Source organism: Aquarana catesbeiana, linkage group LG03 (assembly GCF_042186555.1).
Source record: "Aquarana catesbeiana isolate 2022-GZ linkage group LG03, ASM4218655v1, whole genome shotgun sequence".
Lineage (NCBI taxonomy): Eukaryota > Metazoa > Chordata > Amphibia > Anura > Ranidae > Aquarana > Aquarana catesbeiana.
Window position 1 is genome coordinate 237,383,978 of NC_133326.1, and position 18,090 is coordinate 237,402,067.

General features: G+C 42.6%; 1 protein-coding gene across 1 annotated transcript in view; it reads right to left on the bottom strand.

Moving 5' to 3' along the window:
- The window catches only part of LOC141134510 (uncharacterized), a 216,727-nt gene that overhangs the window by 39,185 nt on the left and 159,452 nt on the right, over positions 1-18,090 (bottom strand). The window contains exon 9 of the mRNA XM_073624024.1: positions 16,468-16,514. Coding sequence (XP_073480125.1) covers positions 16,468-16,514 — 47 coding nt within the window. The remainder of the gene's footprint in view (positions 1-16,467; positions 16,515-18,090) is intronic.

An 18,090-nucleotide genomic window follows, 5' to 3' on the forward strand; every position in this document is an offset into this window, starting at 1 on the left:
GATAGGCAGCACTGATGGGCACTCATGGGTGGCACTGATGGGCATTGAAAGGCTGCACTGATGGGCACTGATGGGCATTGATATGTGGCACTGATGGGCATTGATACGCGGCACTCATATGAGGCACTGATAGGCATCCCTGGTGGCACTGGCAGTGGTAGGCATTGTGAGTGGGCACTGATTGGCAGCTGCTTGGGCATTGATTGGCAGCTGCCTGGGCACAGATTAGTATTTCCCTGGGGGTCTAGGAGGGCATACCTGGTGGTCCAGTGTGGATGGCCATCCTGGTGGTTCTGGGCAGCATGATGGTGGTCCTAGGCGGGATCCGAGGGGGGCTGTGCTGATAAACAATCAGCACAGACCCCCCTGTCAGGAGAGGGGGGGGTGCGCAGCGGCTTAATATCCTGAGGACGTCATATGACGCCCAGTCAGGATATTGAAACCACTTTGCCGCCGTCATTCTGCTATATGGTGGGCAGCAAGTGGTTAAAATTTGTTTGATGATCTGAATAATTTAAGTGTACGAAATATGCAAAAAAAATTAAAAAATCAGAAAGGGGCAAATACTTTTTCATAGCATTGTGTATATATATATATATATATATATATATATATATATATATATATATATATATACACATATACACATATACACACACATACATATACATTTCTGCCGTCACCCGTCTGTGATAGAATAAACCAGTATATTATATATTAGAAACAAATGACTGGACAACATACAAGCACACAATGAGGAATATGGGTATATATCTGATTTATCTATGTTTATGTATCTATTTTTATTAAAAAAATGAAGACCTGTCCACTTCTGTAATTTTGTTCACTGCTCTGTGACATGAGGGATACTAATCTAGGCTTTTAAAACTTTTAATATGTAGGAAAAGTCAAATCATGATCATTGGCACAGCCTCCAATTTAAATTATGAAAATGAATTATAATTAATAATGTAGGTACTGTAGTAAATATTTTAGGAGGGTAAATGAAGCTCAGCCAGCACAATGCATAATTAGAAGATATTATACACTCTTAGTAATTATTACATTGTTATTATGTAAACATGACTGATAAAAACAATTGCTATGCTCTTTAAACTGACAGTCAATTGCATGACAATGGAGGAAGAGTCTTTTTATGCAACTGGCCTGTAATAAACCCTGAGCTCTCAAAAATCCATTCATATTCATTGCCATCATATTACTGCCTGTAATGCCAGTAAGCTCATCTTGCAGTTATTGAGACTTAAAAGTCAATCTAAAAATGACCTTAAATTATGCGGCAAAATGCCCTAAACCATACAAAAGAAAGCAATCTCCGAAAGCACAATTTACAAAGAAGCATTTTTGCTTGATAGGGTTTAAATTTGTCTGAAAAGGAAAAGGCAATCAGCTGTTGTCTCGTATCAAGGTGGCACAATGTCAGATGAGGCTACTAAACACAACACTTTATCTCCTGTTGCAGATGGTAGATAGACAAGTGATGGTGTCAACGTCAGTAAATCAGACAGCGGCAATTGTCACTGATGTCAAAACACATGGTCCACAAATAGCCCAGCAAGCCAAGCCAAGCCACTGGTCTACTCTGCAAAGAATTTAACATTATATACTGGATTGTTGCACTGGATGATGAAAACAGTGGTGTAATACATTTTCTAATATTAATTTCATAATACATTTCGTAATAAGAATGTAATGCTCATAAAAAAAACTGTGTGTGCAATAAATCTAAAGAAATTTATATTTGGAATATTTTTATTATATATTTTGCAGCAAAAAATATGTAAAGCGACCCACACTGATCTGTGTTTAATTGTTTGGAATCATTTTATTTCAGCAGTTGATAACATCTTAATAAAGTACTTTGTAAATCAAGGTTGCTTAAAGTGACAGCCAGTTTACTGGAAAATTATACGTTCAAGCTGAAGTTTAGGTATGATTCGTCTTTGCATAGCTATAATAATCTAGCTTGGACTGATGTAAATATGCATATCTCGTACCTGGCCGATCCCTATGTAAGCTGCAAATCACTGTAGTAGTCACCATTACTAAAGTAAAAGCAGCAGTCTTGCAGGTCCGCCATTCCTGGAAAGCCTTGTATTTTTTTTTAATACAAGGCATTCTCTGATTGGAGGAGGTGGGGTGGTGACATCACTATCTCCACCTGCTCCAGTCAGAGAATGCCTTGTAACCATTGAAACCAAGGCTTTCTCTGAATGGCAGGACTGCTGAGCCCTGTGGTTACTTTTCAGAATTGCATCTGCTCAGCACTGAACCTGGAAGACTACTAAAATGATTCACTGGTTACACAGCGATTAGTCAGGTATGAGATGCATACTTACATACTTGGTCAAAACTGGAACTATGTAACTATACACAAAATTAATTACACCTCAACTTCAGCTTTAAAACATGCATATCAAATTCAAATTCCACTGAAACAGTGGGCCTAGCTGACAGAATTAAGTGGCATTTCAAATCATATGACCATATTGAATTGTACTGGGCAACCTTGATGAAGTCATCACAGATGAAACACGTGGGTGGAGCACCGCAAGGCGCAAAGCATACATAGTAGTGATTCATCTTTTAAGTTGCAGCCCGACCAATATGATTGTGTGAGCTGTCAGCTGGACTCTGCAGTAAGCGCTGAGCCACAGGTTGCATCTTGTTCTGCTCAGCAGTGTTGAAGCCTTTGTTTTTAATACTTCTGTGAGTGCGGTTTATATCTAAAAAGGGATAAATAATAGTATACAGAGAGCACTATTTGCCCTATTTTTTGTGTGCCAGGTGTCCAGCTGATGCTGGCTTTAAAGGAAAGGCATATTAGGATCTTTCATAATTTAAAGGTCTTAAATTAAGGTGAGAATCTATCTTTAACCTCTCTGATGGTGGTGGAGAATAAAAGATGCACATTTCAGTTTTGGGAAGGAGAGTTATCACTTTGTTGCACAGACAGATTAACGTATAGACTAATTTTGATATTTGTGCACAATTTATTTTTTCTGAGCTATATATTAGGCACTGGTTTGTAAAAGAATTTTTGTATATTATCACATTATTATTTTTGTTAGAGTAAAAAAAAAATAATTTTTTGATCAAATGTGTCCCTATTCAACCAACCCCCCATTATTATTATTATAATATTATAATATTATTATTCTTTTTTTGAAAATTACAATATTTAAACCTATTCATATTTTAACATTTTTATTCATTTGTTTGTTACATTTGTCACATGAAAAATGTGCACAGTTGAAAAAAGCCATTATTTATGTATAAGTATCTTTGCAGTGCTTTGGAACAGAAACCTAATTTTAGTGTTATTATAAATGGGACGGAATAAAATGTATACTTTTTATCTACAGTAACACTATTTTTTTTAACTAACAATTATTGTTCCTGGTAGGATTCAAACTTAGAACCCCAAGCTGCAAGCTGCGCATGCTAATTACCAGCCACTTATCAGCTAAAAAACACAAACTTGAGGGCCTGGACAAACACAGTTGACCATGTTGCAAGCTACGCAAGTATATTGCGTCCTTGACAACATATCGTCGGACTGTTGGCAGAAAACTGTGCAAGTATATGCCAGTCCCAAAACCATACAGTCACCATCAGCTTGTGGATCACTCCACCAGCCAGCAATTACCATTTTGTTCTGAGCAGAATGTGGCTAACACTCAGAGAGAGACAGCAGGGTGAGAATTGTGGTCAAGTAAAAAATGTGCAAATTCTTTGTAAATATCTGCTGCGGGCATTGCTTTTCAGACCAGCATTTACAAACCAATCAATGTGTAAATTAAAAATTATGGATCAAATTTACTCTCCAGGCATCTTTATTAACACTAACTCAATATTGATATTGGTACTATTCTAAATGACCAGTGCCAGATACTAAGTGATTTTATAGCTTTTGACAGACATGTCCAAGTAAATGAAAGAGTCAGACAATAAAGGGTATCCAAGACTGTTGGACAGCTAAGACGGTGTTATATTTTTAATGTTGCAATCATAGTTGCTAAAGTGTCTTTTTTTAAATTCCTAAAGTAAAACCTATGATGAGAAAAATATGGAGGCTGCTTTGCTGATCTGCTTCTGAAATTGCTGGTTGCCCACGCTGATCAACTGGTTAACACTCTGAGCAGGTACTGAAATCACTGATTTTAACACTGGAGCAGGTCCAGAAATCATAAAAATGAAGAGAAAGTGTTTATTTAATAAGTAACTCCCTAAGTTTTAACAAATAATGAAAGCATTTTAAAAATTCATGTGTCTTTCATGCATGCAGAGATAAACACCAGTAAGTGTGAAGAAGACCTTTGAGTTAATTTTTATTTCAAATATCCACTACATGTGAATATTAAAAGAGGTAAAGTTAGGCCACTTTGAATAATTCAGCTCATTTGAAAGAATGGGGATGCGTGAACTTGAGGAGAAAAACATCATATTGTGGAAAGTTAGTTAGTATCAACCTATTTAGATATTTGGGCTAAAATATGCTGTCCATGATTGGGCTTGACTTTACTATCTATTTACTATCTATGCAGGCCAAGAGAGAATTAAAGTAGAACTAAATGCCTGCAAGGTCCAGCGCTGGCAGCTTCTTCCAGGTCCTGGTCTTTGGCTTTCTTGATTGGTTGGTGCGGGAGAACATCACCCCCCCACCAGCCAATCAAGAAGCTGCCAGCGCTGGACCTTACAGGCATTTAGTTCCACTTTAACTCTCTCTTGGCCAATGCCTATTCTACAGTAAAGAGCTTGCCTATTGGTAAAAAAATGCCTTTAGTTCAGCTTTAAATTGAAAGCCTTTTATCTGAAAGTAGTTTTTAGTGTGACTTGTTATGCTTCTACAAGCTTGTTCTTGTATACTTTTGTTATTGTATGTCATATATCAGTTTGTAGATAAGCCAATAAAGGGAGAAAACCCTAAATTTGCATTGACTCTGCCCACCTTCTTAACAGCTGTTGAGATAATAACTGCACATGGGGTGTGCATAGTTTTTAATGTGTCAAGCAAGTAGTTCTCCATTGTGAGATGGAGCACTAAAACAGAACAGAATTAGTACTGCTAAACAGGACATAGAGCCTGCTTATTTAATGGTCAAATATGGCTGTCCCATATAAATGTAAAATTTCCAATTATTAATTGAAGCAAGTTTTTTTAAATCGAAAAGAAAGAAGGATTTTTGGGACTTTAAATGAGGTACAAGGGGCTGTTCGGGTCCCCTCCTCCATCAATATTTGAAATTTAAAAAGAAGGGCAAGAGGCGGGACTTTACATGAAGCACACGGAAGCAGATAAATAAATTAGAAAATTATTTCTTCACCCAGCTCACCATTTTCCAATACAATTTTTTACATCACCTTTTTATTGTTTTTGTCATATTTTTTCACAGAGGTCCCCCATTTGGGGTCACCCCATTCAGCCTACACTTGTGTTACTTCATACATTTTGACCCACTCGGGACGCTGTTTATGTTGGCTGCTGTCGCCCTGTTACGCCCCCTCAGCTCCCTGATGTGATGTTTGTGGCTGGTCTGTGATTCTCATGGCTGCACCACCATCGCGCAGATGTGTATGTAAGTTTGTGGGCCAAATGTATATATGGGCGGATCTCTCATATTTTATATTTGCCCACTTGTTCCTACAATTCCTTTAGATCATTTAAACATGATTGTTTTTCCTATTTATAGATGATCACTACGATTTATCTCCTGAGGAGTGGCTAAAAGGCCCCGAAACGCATAGAGCTAATAACTACCGATATGTGTATATATTCATTAATTTTGTATGGATGTTCCTTTTAACCCTTTTAATCTCTCTTCATCTCACATAAGTGAGTCTTCAGTAGGTCACTAATCTGTACAGGTATCAACTGCAATGTGTGTAAATATGCATCAACTACTCCATGTATTTGTAAATATATGTAAATTCCTTGTTGGAATGTCAATTACTGTGCAACAGTGGCGTCGCTAGGGGGTGGCTTTTGGGGCTATAGCCCCGAATCTGGGGCCCATAGCCCCGAGTCTCTGCAGGGGTCCCCAAGGGGAGGGGAGGCTCTCTAAGGACCCTGATGTAAGTGGGGGGCTCTCCGGGGACCCTGATTTAAGGGGGGAGGCTCTCTGGGGACCCTGATGTAAGGGGGGGCTCTATGGGGATATATATATACACACACGTATATTATATACATGTGTATGCCTGCCCAAGCGTATGACTTTCTTACTATGCTGCTATGGGCTCTAGCCCCAGATCTTTTGTAGACCTAGCAATGCCCCTGCTGTGCAATATTTGGTTCTAATGAAGTGTTAAATATTGATATATAGCAAAATGCATAACAATTAAATATGCAATTATATGACATTTTGAACCAATTAAAAGCCGTCTTTTACCTAATTTATTTATTTGCTTCCGTGTGCTTCATATAAAGTCCCGCCTCTTGCCCTCCTTTTTAAACTTCCAATTTTTTAAAATAATTAACACATTATTGGTAATTAGGGATGAGCTTCGTGTTCGAGTCGAACCCATGTTCGACTCGAACATCGGCTGTTCGATCGTTCGCCGAATTGCGAACGTTATGGGCCGTTCGCGCTAAATTCGTGTGGCGCGTCACGGCCCATAATTCACTGCGGCATCGCAGTGCATTGCTGGCTGATGATTGGCCAAGCATGCACTATGACCCGCATGCTTGGCCAATCACAGCGCTGTCAGTAGAGAGAGCTGTAATTGGCCAAAGCCAGGGTGGCTTTGGCCAATTACGGCTCAGGGCATTTAGTACACACCCCACACTATATAAGGCCGCCTGCACGGCGGCCCTGTGTAGTGTGTGTTCCGGTGTGCGGTGTGCTGAGAGATAGAGAGAGAGAGAGACAGTGTCATTTGATTTGAGTTAGATAGATTAGGCAGAACAGTCAGTCAGTTAGCTGCACTTACAGTGTATTGTGTATATATATGCATCCCAGGTGTTGCATATATATATATACACTGTATTCAGTTTAGCTAGATCCGTTCCTGTTATCTTCTATCTAGACTATTTACATTTAATGCAGTGCGTCCTGCTCACAGTGTTCAGCTAGATCCGTTCCTGTTATCTTCTAGACTATTTACATTTAGTGCAGTGCGTCCTGCTCACAGTGTTCAGCTAGATCCGTTCCTGCTATTTACATTTAGTGCAGTGCGTCCTGCTCACAGTGTTCAGCTAGATCCGTTCCTGTTAAATTCCTACTGACCGGCAGGCTTGTCTGGTTACAGTATATAAAGCTACCTGAAGAAAATTACAGGTGTTCTATTTGATCCTATTAGTACCACGGTCAGGCAGCTAGACTATTTACATTTAGTACAGTGTGTCCTGCTCACAGTGTTCAGCTAGATCCGTTCCTGTTATCTTCCTACTGACAGGCAGGCTTGTCTGGTTACAGTATATAAAGCTACCTGAAGAAAATTACAGGTGTTCTATTTGATCCTATTAGTACCACGGTCAGGCAGCTAGACTATTTACATTTAGTACAGTGCGTCCTGCTCACAGTGTACAGCTAGATCCGTTCCTGTTATCTTCCTACTGACAGGCAGGCTTGTCTGGTTACAGTATATAAAGCTACCTGAAGAAAATTACAGGTGTTCTATTTGATCCTATTAGTACCACGGTCAGGCAGCTAGACTATTTACATTTAGTACAGTGCGTCCTGCTCACAGTGTTCAGCTAGATCCGTTCCTGTTATCTTCCTACTGACAGGCAGGCTTGTCTGGTTACAGTATATAAAGCTACCTGAAGAAAATTACAGGTGTTCTATTTGATCCTATTAGTACCACGGTCAGGCAGCTAGACTATTTACATTTAGTACAGTGCGTCCTGCTCACAGTGTTCAGCTAGATCCGTTCCTGTTATCTTCCTACTGACAGGCAGGCTTGTCTGGTTACAGTATATAAAGCTACTTGAAGAAAATTACAGGTGTTCTATCCCAGCTTAGTGCAGCTACAGGCCATTAGTATGTCTGGAAGGCCAAGAAGGAGAGGCAGACAGTCACAAGCCAATAAGAGAGGGCAAGCAGGCTCTGTGTCTAGTGCTGGTCGTGGAGACGGTGCATCCTCATCAGCACGTGGCCATGGGACACGCTTGGCCTTTTTTTCGGCAGCTGGCCATGTTGAGCCGCAACATGCGGAAGACTTGGTCGAGTGGATGACCAAGCCGTCCTCATCCTCCTCATCCTCTCTCACCCATGCCCAGGGTGCTTTGTCTGGCAAAGCAGCGGCCTCTTCCCTCAGCTCAATGTCATCAGTGACTCCTTCCCTAGCTCCACCATGTCCTCATGAGGATTCCCTCGAACTGTTTGACCACAGTGTTGGGTACATGCTCCAGGAGGATGCCCAGCGTTTGGAAGGCTCTGATGACGATACTGAGCTCGATGAAGGCAGTAACATGAGCGCGGACAGAGGGGGTGCCCAAGAAGGACAGCAATCTGGCAGTCATGCTCCCCCTGCTGCAGCATACTGCCAGGTTTGCTCCAGTGATGAGGAGGGAGGGGATGATGAGGTCACTGACTCAACGTGGGTGCCTGATAGGAGAGAGGAGGAGGAGGAGGAGGAGGAGGAGGAGGAGGAGGAGGAGGAGGCGGCAGCACATCACCAACGAGGCAGGATGCCCTCCAGGGGCCAGCCTAAGGGCAGCACATTGACTGCATCACACCCCAAAGCTCCACATGTGCAGGGCGCTGCAGTCTCTGCGCGTTATTCAAAAAGTTCTTTGGTGTGGGCCTTTTTTGAGACGAGTGCATCAGATCGCACCGCTGCTATTTGCAACATATGTCTCAAGCGTATCTCGCGTGGCCAAAATATCTCCCGCTTGGGTACCACATGCTTGACCAGACATATGTTGACCTGCCATGCAGTTCGTTGGCAAGCGTATCTAAAAGACCCACACCAAAGAACAAAGAGGATCTCTCCTTGCTCCTCATCAGCTGAGATTTCCAACCCCACTAGACCTTCAGTCCTCTCTGAGACCTGCAGTGAGAGGAATGAAGGTGTAGAATTAGGTGTGTCACAGCCAAGTACTTGTGGGCAATCTGCTTTTGGTACACCGACGTCAGATTGTACCAGGCAAATTTCCCTGCCCCAGCTGCTGCACCGCCGAAAGAAGTTTGCTCCCAGCCATCCACATGCCCAGCGGTTGAATGCTAGCTTGGCAAAATTGCTAGCACTTCAACTGCTGCCTTTTCAGTTGGTAGACTCTGCCCCCTTCCGTGAGTTTGTGGAATGTGCGGTTCCTCAGTGGCAGGTACCCAAACGCCACTTTTTCTCACGGAAGGCGATTCCGGCTCTCTACCGGCATGTGGAAGGCAATGTCCATGCCTCGCTGGACAGGGCGGTCAGCGGTAAGGTGCATATTACCGCTGACTCATGGTCCAGCAGGCATGGACAGGGACGTTACCTAAGTTTCACGGCGCATTGGGTGACTCTGCTGGCAGCTGGGAAGGATGCAGGACAAGGTGCAGTAGTGTTGGAGGTTGTTCCGCCACCACGCCTCCAAAATGCTGATTGTGACACACCTCTCTCCTCCACCCCCTCCTCTTCTTCTTCCTCCATGGCCTCTTCCTCGGAACCAGCGGTGCTCCGTAGGCGTTCAAGGGGCTACGCAAGTACGCAGGCCAAAAGATGCCATGCGGTGCTTGAGCTGGTGTGCTTGGGGGACAGGAGCCACACTGGGGCAGAGGTTCTGTCAGCTCTGCAGGGGCAGGTTCAGAGGTGGTTGACGCCACGCCAACTTAAGGCAGGAATGGTGGTTTGCGACAATGGCACCAACCTCCTCTCTGCCCTCCGACAGGGACAAATGACCCATGTGCCCTGTTTGGCTCACGTCCTTAACTTGGTGGTGCAGCGGTTCTTGGGCAGGTACCCGGGCTTACAGGATGTCCTGAGGCAGGCCAGGAAAGTCTGTGTGCATTTCCGCCGGTCATATAATGCCAGTGCTCGGCTGACGGACCTCCAAAAGGAGTTTAACCTGCCCAAGAACCGCCTAATCTGTGACATGCCCACCAGGTGGAACTCAACGTTGGCCATGCTGCAGCGGCTGCACACGCAGCAGAGGGCCATCAATGAGTACCTGTGCGACTATGGCACCAGGACAGGGTCAGGGGAGCTTGGTTTTTTTTCCCCACGCCAGTGGGCCATGATCAGGGATGCATGCACTGTCCTGTCACCATTCGAGGAGGCCACGAGGATGGTGAGCAGTGACAGTGCATGCATCAGTGACACTGTCCCCCTTGTCCACCTGTTGGAGCACACGCTGCGTGGAATAATGGACAGGGCACTTGAGGCAGAACAGAGGCAGGAAGAGGAGGACTTCCTTAGCTCTCAAGGCCCCCTTTATCCAGACAGTGTTCCTGCGTGCCCGCCGATCACACAGGAAGAGGACGAGGAGGAAGAGGAGGAGGAGGAAGATTGTGTCAGTATGGAGGTGGAGCCTGGCACTCAGCATCAGCAGCAGTCTTTAAGGGATCAGTCCCAAGAAACACATGGACTTGTACGTGGCTGGGAGGAGGTGGCTGCGGACCATGTCGTTCTTAGTGACCCAGAGGACTCCGGACCGAATGCCTCAGCAAACCTACGCTGCATGGCCTCCCTGATCCTGCAAAGCCTGCGTAAGGATCCTCGTATTCGTGGTATCAAGGAGAAGGACCAATACTGGCTGGCAACCCTCCTTGATCCACGTTACAAGGGTAAGGTTGCGGACCTTATCTTGCCATCGCAGAGGGAGCAGAGGATGAAACATCTTCGGGAGGCCTTGCAGAAAGGTCTGTGCAACGCGTTCCCAGAGACTGGGAGGTTACAAACTCCTGTTTCTGGACAACGTGTTGCTGAGGCTTCGGTCAGTCAAAGAAGGAGCGGTGGAGAAGGTGGCCGTCTGACCGATGCGTTCAGACAATTTTTTGGTCCGCAGCCCCAAGGTATGATCGGTTCCAGCAACCATCGCCAGCGTCTGTTTTACATGGTGCAGGAATACCTAGGGGCAAGATCAGACTTGGACACCTTTCCCACCGAAAATCCTCTGGGTTACTGGGTCTTGAGGATGGATCACTGGCCAGAGCTTGCACAGTATGCAATTGAGCTACTGGCCTGTCCTGCATCCAGCGTTCTTTCGGAACGCACATTCAGTGCTGCTGGAGGCGTGGTAACCGATCACAGGGTGCGTCTGTCCACCGACTCGGTCGATCGGCTGACCTTCATAAAAATGAATGAGTCTTGGATCACCACCAGCTACCAAGCACCTGATGCTGATGTAACCGAATAATTTTTTTTGAAATCTCAGATCCCTTCAAAGACTGCCTATGCTGATGCTGAGTGACTATCCCTGAGTAATTATCCTCTTCCTCCTCAATCATCACGCTGATAGCTTGTAAGAACATTTTTGGTTCTGGGCGCCACCACCAGTGCCTAAGGCACAATTTTTCAGCCCCTGTTTAACAGGGGCGTGTAATTACAATTTTTGATGTAATACTTTGCAGCAGGGCTCGTTCCTGCATTCCAACTAGAGTGTCTGTGAGGGGTTGCAGTGTTGTGGCACCAGCACCAGTGCCTAAGGCCCAATTTTTCTGCCCCTGTCTAACAGGGGCGTGTAATTACAATTTTTGAAGCAATAATTTGCAGCAGGGCTCGTTCCTGCGTTCCAACTAGAGTGTCTGTGAGGGGTTGCAGTGTTGTGGCACCAGCACCAGTGCCTAAGGCCTAATTTTTCAGCTCCTGTTCAACAGGGGCATGTAATTACAATTCTTGATCTAATATTTCACAGCAGGGCCCTGTGAGGGCTTACAGTGTTGTGGCCACAGCAACACCTAAGGCCCAAATTTCTGCTGAGTATATAGGGCAGGACCCTACTTTCAAACATCTAACTTACAAACGACTCCTACTTGCAAACGGAAGGAGACAACAGGAAGTGAGATGAAATCTACCCCTAGGAAGGGAAATTCTCTCCTGTAAGAGTTAATATGGGAAAACAAGTTCTCCTTTCCACTGATGCTTTCCAATCCTTGTTCCACAAAAAAACCCAAATTTTCAAAAAACATTTTTCATTGGGACAAAAAAGTGAGGTGAAATCTTCTGAAGAGGAGGAAAGACAGCAAAACAAATGTCACAGGGGTGATAACCCTTCCCTATGTTTTCCAAAAAGCTTAGAAAAGATTTTTTGGCTGGAGCTAAACACGTTAAAAATGTTCAAAATTACAAACAGATTCTACTTAACAACAAACCTACAGTCCCTGTCTTGTTTGCACCGCCTGTATACTGCTGTTCAGAGTATATAGGGCCTGGTGGCCCCACACCTTTCCTTATTTTAATTTGGGTGCGGGGTTCCCCTTAATATCCATACAAGACCCAAAGGGACTGGTAATGGACTGGGGGGTACCCATGCCGTTTGTCTCACTGATTTTCATCCATATTGCCATGACCCGACATGACATTAAACCCGCAAGCAGTTTTAAATGAGATTTTTTCCTTTAAAAATGACATTTGGTGCAGGGACTGTTCTAAACATGGGAAACACGCGTCACTTTACAGGCATACTATAGACACCCCCCAGGTACGATATTTAAAGGAATATTTCACTTTTTTTTTTTTACTTTAAGCATCATTAAAATCACTGCTCCCGAAAAAACGGCCGTTTTTAAAAGTTTTTTTTGCATTGATACATGTCCCCTGGGGTAGGACCCGGGTCCCCAAACCCTTTTTAGGACAATACCATGCAAATTAGCCTTTAAAATGAGCACTTTTGATTTCGAACGTTCGAGTCCCATAGACGTCAATGGGGTTCTAACGTTCGTGCGAACTTTCGGTCCGTTCGCGGGTTCTGGTGCGAACCGAACCGGGGGGTGTTCGGCTCATCCCTATTGGTAATGCTATTAGTATTACGTTCATCTACTTTACACTCACATCCCAAAAATATGTGAAAAGACAGTACATTTTCTTTAATGCATTTGCTTATACAGTCAAAACATAATATCTTTATTATGTCTGTCTATCAAGTGTGCATTATTTTCGATTTCTGCGTTAATGTATTGGACACTTCTTACCATAGAATAAAATTTGCTTTGTAAATGTCTTACTTTATGAGTATAAACAGCTGCGTTTATACCTCCCTGAATTTCCTATTTCATTATGAAGTTGTCGCCATGCTGCGTGTGAGCGATAGGCAGTCTGAGGCACTGTGGCTACCAGCTGGCACTGGAACATTCTTCTATAATAAAGGTATTAGTCAGCCACCATTCCCTATTGTCTTGATTATTTATTTTTTATTTTCTTATTTTATGATGCCAAGGCTATTCTTCGTTCATTGTATAGGTGCCAACATAAAAAACAAATGCAATCAAAGCCAATTTTTAGTCACATGTGTGCTGTGACATAAAATCACAGTAAGCAGTTATACTTTCATAAAATGCAAACTTAAACTATGTTGTATTTTTAATGAATCTTTCCCTATTTGCATAAAATATGAGGATGTTGTGTGTTGTCATTTGTCCAAACAGTCAAATGCTCCAACAGTTCATTTATAGTGAAGCTCCGGCTATGTATTTAAAAAGAGTTTTTCTGGGTGATGGCTCATCTTTGTAATATCTTTATTTAGCCACAATTGGCATACAGACCACCCCTCCTTGATGCATTTCACCCTGATGGGCCTATTCACAAGAATGTGTTTGGTATTCCACTGCTTCCTTGGAATTGGGAGCATGGATGGGCTTCTAGGTCAACACTTGGAGTGTCTTTAGTTGGGGAGAGACGTCAGTCTGCCGAGCAGATACTGCTTGTGATGTGATCTCTTCATTAAATGTTTGGACCTTTGCTTACGAATCCAATGTGCTTGAAACACACAGTATCTCACAAAAGTGAGTACACCCCTTAGATTTTTGTAAATATTTTATTATATATTTTCATGTGATAACACTGAAGAAATGATACTTTGCTGCAATGTAAAGTAGTGAGTGTACAGCTTGTATAAGAGTGTAAATTTGCTGTCCCCTCAAAATAACTCAACACACAGCCATTAATGTCTAAACCGCTGGCAACAAAAGTGAGTACACCCCTAAGTAAAAATGTCCAAATTGGGCCCAATTAGCCATTTTCCCTCCACTGTGCCATGTGACTTGTTAGTGTTACAAGATCTTAGGTGTGAATGGGGAGCAGGTGTGTTAAATTTGGCGTTATTGATCTCACTCTTTCATACTAGTCACTGGAAGTTCAACATGCACCTCATGGCAAAGATCTGAAAAAAAGAATTGTTTCTCTACATAAAGATAGCATAGGCTATAAGAAGATTGCCAAGATCCTGCAACTGAGCTGCAGCACGGTGGCCAAGACCATGCAGTGGTTTAACAGGACAGGTTTCACTTATAACAGGCCTCGCCATGGTCGACCAAAGTGGCGTGCATGTGCCCAGCGTCATATCCAGAGGTTTTCTTTGGGAAATAGACGTATGAGTGCTGCCAGCATTGCTGCAGAGGTTGAGGGGGTGGGGGGTCAGCCTGTCAGCCAAAATGGTCTGCATGGCTGTCGTCCCAGAGGGAAGCCTCTTCTAAAGATGATGCACAAGAAAGCCTGCAAACAGTTTGCTGAAGACAAGCAGACTAATGACATGGATTACTGGAACCATGTCCTGTGGTCTGATGAGACCAAGATAAACTTATTTGGTTCAGATGGTGTCAAGCGTTTATGGAGGCAACCAGGTGAGGAGTACAAAGACAAGTGTGTCTTGCCTACAATCAAGCATGGTGGTAGGACTGTCATGGTCTGGGGCTGCATGAGTGCTGCCGCCACTGGGGACCTACAGTTCATTGAGGGAACCATCAATGCCAACATGTACTGTGACATACTGAAGCAGAGCATGATCCCCTGCCTTCAGAGACTGGGCCGCAGGGCAGTATTCCAACATGATAACAACCCCAAACACACCTCCAAGACGACCACTAACTTGCTAAAGTAGCTGAGGGTAAAGGTGATGGACTGGCCAAGCATATCTCCAGACCTAAACCCTATTGAGCATCTGTGGGGCATCCTCAAACAAAAGGTGGAGGAGCGCAAGGTCTCTAACATCCACCAGCTCCGTGTTGTCTTCATGGAGGAGTGGAAGAGGACTCCAGTGGCAACCTGTGAAGCTCTGGTGAACTCCAGGCCCAAGAGGGTTAAGGCAGTGCTGTAAAATAATGGTGGCCACACAAAATATTGAAACTTTGGGCCCAATTTGGACATTTCCACTTAGCTGTGTACTCACTTTTGCTGCCAGCGGTTTAGACATAAATAGCTGTGTGTTGAGTTATTTTGAGGGAACAGCAAATTTACACTGTTATACAAGCTGTACACTCACTACTTTACATTGTAGCAAAGTGTAATTTCTTCAGTGTTGTCATGTGAAATGATATAATAAAATATTTACAAAAATGTAAGGGGTGTACTCAGTTTTGTGAGATACTGTATGTTCTTACTTGTGCTGATGTCAGCCAACCTCCTGGCCATTTATGAGCACACTCTTACCTTTGGCTCTGCCCAAGAATATGTGAAATGGGAATATATTGTGTGAGAACATGAAATGCATAGTGAACACTGGCACTTTGTGGGATTGACAGCCCTATATAACCTGATGTGGCTCATCTCCTATCTAAACAAATAGTATTTAAGAGTAGTGTGACAAATATCCCCTTTGGGTCCAGGGCAGGGTCATGGACGGGATGTACCTGCCCCCTAGAATTGTGAAATAAGCTGGAGATAGAGGTAGTGCTGTCTAGCAGCATGTAGGGTGTAAAGCACTGGTCACACTCTTTCTTCCATCTGGGGCATAATTTAAGTTTTCTCAGGGATGAGCAGTGTGCACTGTGTGTTGGAAAGAAGTGCTGTATGCAAACTGTTCTAAAGCAGCCTGTAAGGCTAAGGTGACCCAAAATGTCTCATAACTAGCCAGGAGGCTGAATGTGATTTTACATTCTGGATTGTGCTGATGCAGACCCCTGGGAAGAAAACTCTTTTGCTTTTTGTATGATGGAAAGGTAATAAATGAACACAGTCAGGAAGCCCTTAAACGTACTTTGGCATCTGGACTACCTCTCTGAGGGCTCTACACTTGAAGTTGTGCCCAACAATAGACAGACAGAAATGTAAAATAAGGAATTACTGTAGTTACATAAATGAAAAGGGAAAACAGTATCTTGAATGTACTGTATTGTGGTTGCTTTTGGTAAATCCATTAAGATCAAGCAAATCTTTGATACAGTTATTTTATGACCTGTTACTGTGCTCTACCCTGTGGCGCTACCAGCATATAGATTTATATCTGTTCAATTAATAAAAAGATGTGTGAAATAACTGAGATGTGTGTTTTTTTTTCTCAATAAACCACGAAGGCTATACAAAGTGATAGTAGGCCAAACGAAAAAGGAACAGAGCAGAATATGTTTGACTATGCAGATGTATACTTACTTGTTATACATTCTAGTCGGAGTTCCCGAATAGCTTCCTTTAAATATCTAGCAGAAGAAAAAAGTAAGCTTAGTGCTAGACAATATTACATCAAATACCTATACATTCTCTATTTATTTATTTGTTGATGTTGTTATTATTATTATTATCTTTTTAAGTGCTTTAGGCAAAGTACTCACCAATGGCAAATTAAACTGATTACCAATACTGTATTGCTTTCTTGGCATTTCCAAGACATTTGGTAAGCGGTTAATAAGGTTCAGTGTGTGTCTGAAAGGCAACCTGCATGCTTGACAATTGCTCAAATATCATACAAGTTATCTCTTACATTTAGTTGTAGTCACATTATCCAAATACTTCAGAGCCCGTCCAACAACCTAGGTCAGCTTACTGGAGGCCTCCAAAGATGGGGTTGGAAAATTGTCATGTAAGGTTTGTGGTCATCTTAAAAACATAAGCATACTTTCACAGAACAATAACACAGCTAGCCTTTGTGGCTGTATATAGGATATAGGCACTCTTAATATGTTACCATGATTATGCATGAGATTAAAGAACTGTGCAATTTTTAAATTAATATTAGAGAATATTGCTATTACTAACTATATGCCCCTCTATCAGTACAGAGGTTAATGATGCTCTACCCCACAAGAGATCTGCTAATGCGTAATGAAGCATTTGTGATAAATTGAATACTTATTCCTGTAAATCAGCTGGGATACTCCCAGACCTTTTCAAGTGAAAAGAAAGAAGCTGTGACGAAAAGATATCAAGCCAGTAGTTAAGTACTTAACAGTCTCAATCATTACTCTAATTGGTATTAACAAACCTTTGCGCCCTTTAAACCAAGCTTTCTGGTATTACTTAATACATTTAGCAAGCACTTCTTTAACAGTTTTGCTGCACAAAGCGCATCCTGTATGTGATGAAATTTATTAAATGTTTACACCACAATTTTAAATTCTTTAAAATTATTAGTAATTTCTATTCTCATTAGTCATTTCTAATGTTCACACACGTACCTACACAGTCTTTTAGATCGGTAACATAAAACATGAAGGATAATTTGAGCTCTCATAGTTTGCACTAAAAATGCTACGACGAGGGTTAATATGGTCCAAAAAAGACTGAAGTAAAGGAAAAAAAACACTTGGACAAGATCGCTTACACCCATGAGTTTTCAAAGAGCTAAGATCAGTTATTTCTCTTTTATCATTTATAAATTCTGCAGACTTGCCAGTGACTGGCATTGTGCCAATGGACTTGGGTACAGGAAATGCTGTACCCAAATAAAATAAAAAATCGTAGGCTCTATATCCCTCCAAAATAACCTTCTCTTGTATTAAGGACATTTGCATCACACTTTATAATTGTTTTTTTGTGTCCCATTGATGCAGTTAGAGGTTATGAGGATGCAAGCTCTCTTTTTTAAAAATGCTTTGGATGAGTACAAACTCTTCATATGAATCGACTGAGTGTGTGCAGTGCATGTGTGGGCAGAGCCAGGCTTTTGACAATTTTTCTGGTGCTAACAAACTTCACAGTCAATATCTTGCTGAATCAGGAGGATGAGCAGTATCCTACAGAATATGTGCAACTGTCTACTGCAGTTGGATATGCAAT